This window comes from Cebus imitator, unplaced genomic scaffold (genome assembly GCF_001604975.1).
Source record: "Cebus imitator isolate Cc_AM_T3 unplaced genomic scaffold, Cebus_imitator-1.0 Scaffold54, whole genome shotgun sequence".
Lineage (NCBI taxonomy): Eukaryota > Metazoa > Chordata > Mammalia > Primates > Cebidae > Cebus > Cebus imitator.
This window is the reverse complement of record NW_016107369.1, coordinates 4,100,499-4,105,978: the sequence shown is the minus strand read 5'-3', so window position 1 is coordinate 4,105,978 and position 5,480 is coordinate 4,100,499. Positions and strand designations below refer to the sequence as shown.

General features: G+C 40.5%; 1 protein-coding gene across 1 annotated transcript in view; it reads right to left on the bottom strand.

Annotated features, from left to right (window-relative positions):
* NEK9 (NIMA related kinase 9) overlaps nt 1–5,480 on the bottom strand; it is a 47,962-nt gene that overhangs the window by 8,811 nt on the left and 33,671 nt on the right. Inside the window, exons 18-19 of the mRNA XM_017528511.2 lie at nt 4,717–4,776; nt 542–762 (exon numbers count right to left, since the gene is read on the bottom strand). Coding sequence (XP_017384000.1) covers nt 542–762; nt 4,717–4,776 — 281 coding nt within the window. The remainder of the gene's footprint in view (nt 1–541; nt 763–4,716; nt 4,777–5,480) is intronic.

The following is a 5,480-nucleotide window of genomic DNA, read 5'->3' as shown; positions in this document are numbered from 1 at the left end:
AAAAAAAAAAAAAAAAAATTTTTTTGTACAGACAATGTCTTGCTGTGTTGCCCAGGCTGGTCTTGAACTCCTGGGCTCAAGTGATCCTCCTGCCTTGGCCTCCGAAAGTGCTGGGATTATACACATGAGCCACTGTGACCAGTCCAACATTTTTACTTTCTGTACCTCAACTTTCATCAACCATTTTCCTATTGTAAGACATTCCAATTGCTCTAATATTCCATTTCTATAAATGACAGTATGAAATCTATAAGCTTAATCTTTACATATATATACTACAAAAATTGCCATCAAGGTAGGTTATAGTACTTATAATACATTCACTTAAGTAACAAGCATATGAGAACATTTTGTATTCCTTTTTGGAAAGTAAAAAGGATTAGTGATTAGGCAAATTCTTTCCAGGTAAAAATCAGAAAGCTGGATTCAGGATGCAAAACAGTTTACTAGGTACTTTGAAAACTGAGAGACCCTGACAGGTGTTCTAGTTCCTGCAAAGAGCCAGATATTTTATTTGACTTACTTCTTCCAAAGGAATTACCTTTCGAAGCCAGCCAGGACAGGAGCTGCTGGCCCCATTACTGTTCCCCATGGCCTCTGTGGGACTGATTAAACCTTCCATTCCTCGGTCTGCTTCCATTGTTCCTCGGAAGCCTCCACTTGGGTCAGGAGTTTCAGATTCCTGCTGACTGTCCTCCTCTTCACCACTGCCGCCGCCACCACCGCCCCCGCTGCCTCCTCCCGGGCTAGAGCTCTGCACCACTGACAGATATACAGCACAGAAATAGACAGCTTTGCTGCACAGATTTACCATCTGACAACCCCACTTACCCTGGAAAGATGCCTAAAGTTGCATGAAGTGCAATGGTAACAGTACAAGTCAAATACTAGGAACTAAATTTTTGGTTTTCATGCAAACTAAGTTTTGTAATTTTGTATAGTTGTATTTGTGTATCAGGATGCTCATAACCATAATTCACTTCCATTTAACAATTTTGTTTATATCCATAGCAGGTTATCAATATTCTAAAAGCATTACCAAACAATCCCCCTGACCACAGAGCCCATCAAATCTAGCACCCATGCTTACTCTGCTTCTTTAAGAGATACATTCAGATTCCAGCATTCTCCATAGACATTCATCATATATAAAAAGGTCTTTAACATTTGAGCCAAACTCCTCTTAAAGCTGCCAGATAAACTTACTATCAACTCCCTGTCTGGGGAAAACCTAAATGTTGAATTCTTTTTTTTTCTCTTTTTATTTTTATTTTGTTTTTTTGTTTGAATGTTCAATTCTTTTAATTTTTTGTAAAGACTTTTTTTTTTTTTTTGAAATGTAGTCTTGCTCTGTCACCCAAGCTGGAGTGCGGTGGCCCAGTCTTGGTTCATTGCAACCTCTGCCTCCCAGGTTCAAGCAATTCTCCTGTCTCAGCCTCCTGAGTAGCTGGGATTACAGGTGCACACTACCACACCTGGCTAATTTTTGTATTTTTAGTAGAGGCGGGGTTTCAACATGTTGGCCAGGCTGGTCTTGAACTCTACACCTCAGGTGATCCACCCACCTTGGCCTCCCAAAGTGCTGGGATTACAGGTGTGAGCCACTGCACCCAGCGATTTTTATTGTTTTGAGACAGTTTCACTCTGTCACTCAGGCTACAGTGCAGTGGTGAGCTCTTGGCTCACTGCAACCTCCACCTCCCAGGTTCAAGAGATTCTCATGCCTCAGACTCCCGAGTGGCTGGGATTACAGGCGTCCACCACCATGCCTGGCTAATTTTTGTATTTTTAGTGGAGACGGGGTTTTGCCACATTGGCCAGGCTGGCCTTGAACTCCTGGCCTCAAATGATCCACCCACTTCGGCTTCCCAAAGTGCTGGGATTATAGGTATAAGCCACTGCGCCCAGCCAATTCTTCAACATTTAATGTGAACGTTACATTCTCTGATGACTATCTGTATGAATTTTTATAATATTAATGGCTGGTTCTTTCATATCATATAGCATATTCCAAGCAACCTTAATGAAGACTAGCTGATGTGTGGTCAGGAAATGAAACTGAATTTTAATATGGGCCAAAGAAAAAAATAATTAAGAAAATTAATTTGTCAAAGTTAAAAAAATTGCCTGTTATTTTGTTTTTTTTTTTCCTTTTACTCCTCAGAAATCCTTGTTCTGACGCCTGGTATTTTTCAAGGATAAATGTAAAGAAAGGTTAATTATCATCTGCTGGGCTGGCCTGGGGACTAACCGGGTCATGCTGAGATCCTAGGGAAGCAGCAGAACTACTGTTACCAAAGTGAGTTCTGAAGCTTACTTTTTTGTTTTAGATGTTTTTTTAAGATTTAGCTGCATTTTAGATATACCTGACTATTTTAACATATGTGTAAATTTTCATGCTTAACAATAAATATAGGTTTCTCTGCCACTAGAAGAACTAAAACTGCACTATCCAATATGAGTTACTAGCCATATGTGGCTGTTTAAACTTAAAGAGAATTAAGAATTCAGTTCTTCAGTCACATGAGCTACTTTCTTGAGTGCTCAATAGCCACAGGAAGCTGGTAGCTACTCTACTGAACAGCACAGATATGGATCATTTCCATAGTTGCAGAAAGATCTACTGGACAGTGTTGAACTAGAGCATTACTTATGTCACCTTATCTGCCTTATAAACTCCTTCCTTCTCTGGCCTCCTACCCAGATGAAACCATTCTGTTTAATTTTGTATTTATCATTTCTTCTTAAAAACTTTATCACCTTTATGCATCCTTAAACAATGTATTACTATTTATTTTACTTTTTTTTTGAGATGGAGTCTCGCTCTGTCACTAGGCTGGAGTGCAGTGGCGTGATCTTGGCTCACTGCAACCTCTGCCTCCTGGGTTCAAGCTATTCCCTTGTCTCAGCCTCTCGAGAGGCTGGGACTACAAGCGTGCACCACCATGCCTGGCTAATCTTTTTTTGTATTTTAGTAGAGACAGGGTTTCACCATGTTGGCTAGGATGGTCTCGATCTCCTGACCTCATGATTTACCCGCCTCGGCCTCCCAAAGTGCTGGGATTACAGGCGTGAGCCACCATGCCTGGCCTATTTTATTTGTTTTTAAGTTTTATAAAAAGGCATGTAGTCTGCTGCAACTTGCTTTTTACATTTCACATTATGGAAATATTTGGAGATGTTCACATTCACTCCAATGGATGGTTATAACACATTTAATCAACAAATAGTAACTGAGCATTTACCATTTGCCAGGCATTGCTCTAGGCAGGTACATAAAATTAATGAATAAAAAAGGCACAAATCCCTGCCCTTACTCGAGTTTACATCTTCCCACCAATGGACATTTGCTTTTAATTTTGTGTTTTTCCTTTAAATACTGTTCTAGCAAAACAAAGTTGTTGAACAGCTGTGCTTAGCAAAAAAGATCTTCAGTCAGTTTTCACAGATATTAATATACGTAAACAGAGATGCCAAGCAATTGGCTACTTAAGTAAACTATATATAATATGGTATAAGTCGGTGTATATGTGTAAACTGAAGTTCAACAATTCTAGATCATGTTTTCAGCTGTCTTTTTCAGGGTTTAATCTGTTTGACTAACTGACTCACTTTGTATATTTATTCATTCATTTGAGATAGGGTCTCGCTATGTTGCCCAGGTTGGATTGCAGGGGCTATTCATAGTTATGATCATAGTGCACTGCAGCCTTGAACTCCTGGCCTCAAGTGATCCTCCTGCCTCAGCTTCCTGAATACCTGGGACTAATGGCTGTGCCACTGTGCCCAGCTTTAATCTGCTTTTATTCTGAGTGTTTATGTGTTTTGATTCCAAAAAATATCAGAATATGGGCTGGGCACGGTGGTTTATCCCTGTAATCCCAGCACTTTGGGAGGCTGAGGTGGGCAGATCACTTGAGACCAAGAATTTGAGACCAAGCTTGCCAACATGGTGAAACCCTGTCTCTACTAAAAATACAAAAATTAGCTGGGTATAGTGGTGCATGCCTGTAATCTCAACTACTTTGAGGCTGAGGCAGGAGAACCGCTTGAGCCCAAGAGGCCGAGGATGCAGTGAGCCAAGATCATGCCATTGCACTCCAGCCTGGACAAAAGAGTAAGACTGTGCCTCAAAAATTAGTCAATCAATCAATCAATCAGAATCCTGGTTCTGAGACATCAAAGACTACAGGGACTCTAGCAGGTAGAAAACCAAAAAGGAAAAATATAATTTCCTGGCATGGTTCCCAATAATAGAGAACCATGAAGATAGCAGTCAAAGGAAATCTATCAGAGAATTTGGGGGTGATTCTCCTAACCACACTGGAAGTTTAGCTGAGTTTTATTCTGAGTGCCTGTTTTGGTAGACTATTTCTTTAGAATACCCCTGGGAATACTGTGGAAGTAGAGGACGCATTACCCACTAGGATAGTAAGGAAAGGAATAATACGTAAGTCACATTACAGTACTGGGCAAGTTACTTAGTTACTTCTCATATGCATTGGAGGCAAAGATGATGTACTGTCTCTCTGACCACAATGTAAAGTCATAACTTACTGTGAAATCCACCAAAGTATGATCTTCTCTCTTAATCACTGTATTCCTCAATTCCCAAAGAAATTTCCTATTTTCCTTTGAGTTTTGGAGACTACATGGAATCTAGCCAAAAGACCCACACTTCAGAAAACCACTGGTACCTGAAACATTGGTACTTACCAGTTCCAATGGATAAGCCACTGCTATTGGAACGAATGGTCTTAGAATTCAGTACTTTCTCTGAGAAAAAAATATTTGGTAGGTAAGCACTGTATACAGATATAGGCAAGACAACTGAGAGAAGACTGGGATAGGGAGATAATTGCTCTCCCTGACTCCAGATAACTTTAGAATTATTACTTACAGTTTTAGAAATTAATATCATAAGCTAAGCACTACTTGCTATTCTAACTATATTCACTATCTACATTAGCAGCTGTCTACCTTGGCTGGTCACTGGAATCACCTGGGAAGCTTTAGAAAGTAACCATGTTTGAGACCAGCCTAGGCAACATGGCAAAACCCCATTTCTACAAAAAATACAAAACTTAGCCAGGTGTGATGGCACAGGCCTGTAGTCCCAGCTCCTTGGGAGGCTGAGGTGAGAGGATCAATTGAGCCTCACAGATGGAACTGCAGTGAGCCATGTTTGTGTCACTGCACTCTACTCTGGGTAACCGAGTGAAACTCTGTCTCAAAATTTTTAAAAAAGGAAGTAACACTGTGTAGGTCCGTAGATTCTACCCCAGAGATTCTGATTTAGATGGTCAGCAATAGGGTCTGGATAACAGTATTCTTAAAAGCTTCTTGGCCAGGCACAGTAGCTCACGCCTGTAATACCAGCACTTTAGGAAGCTAAGGCGGGCGGATGATGAGGTCAGGAGTTTGACACCAGCCTGGCTAATATGGTGAAACCCCGTCTCTATTAAAAATACAAAAATTAG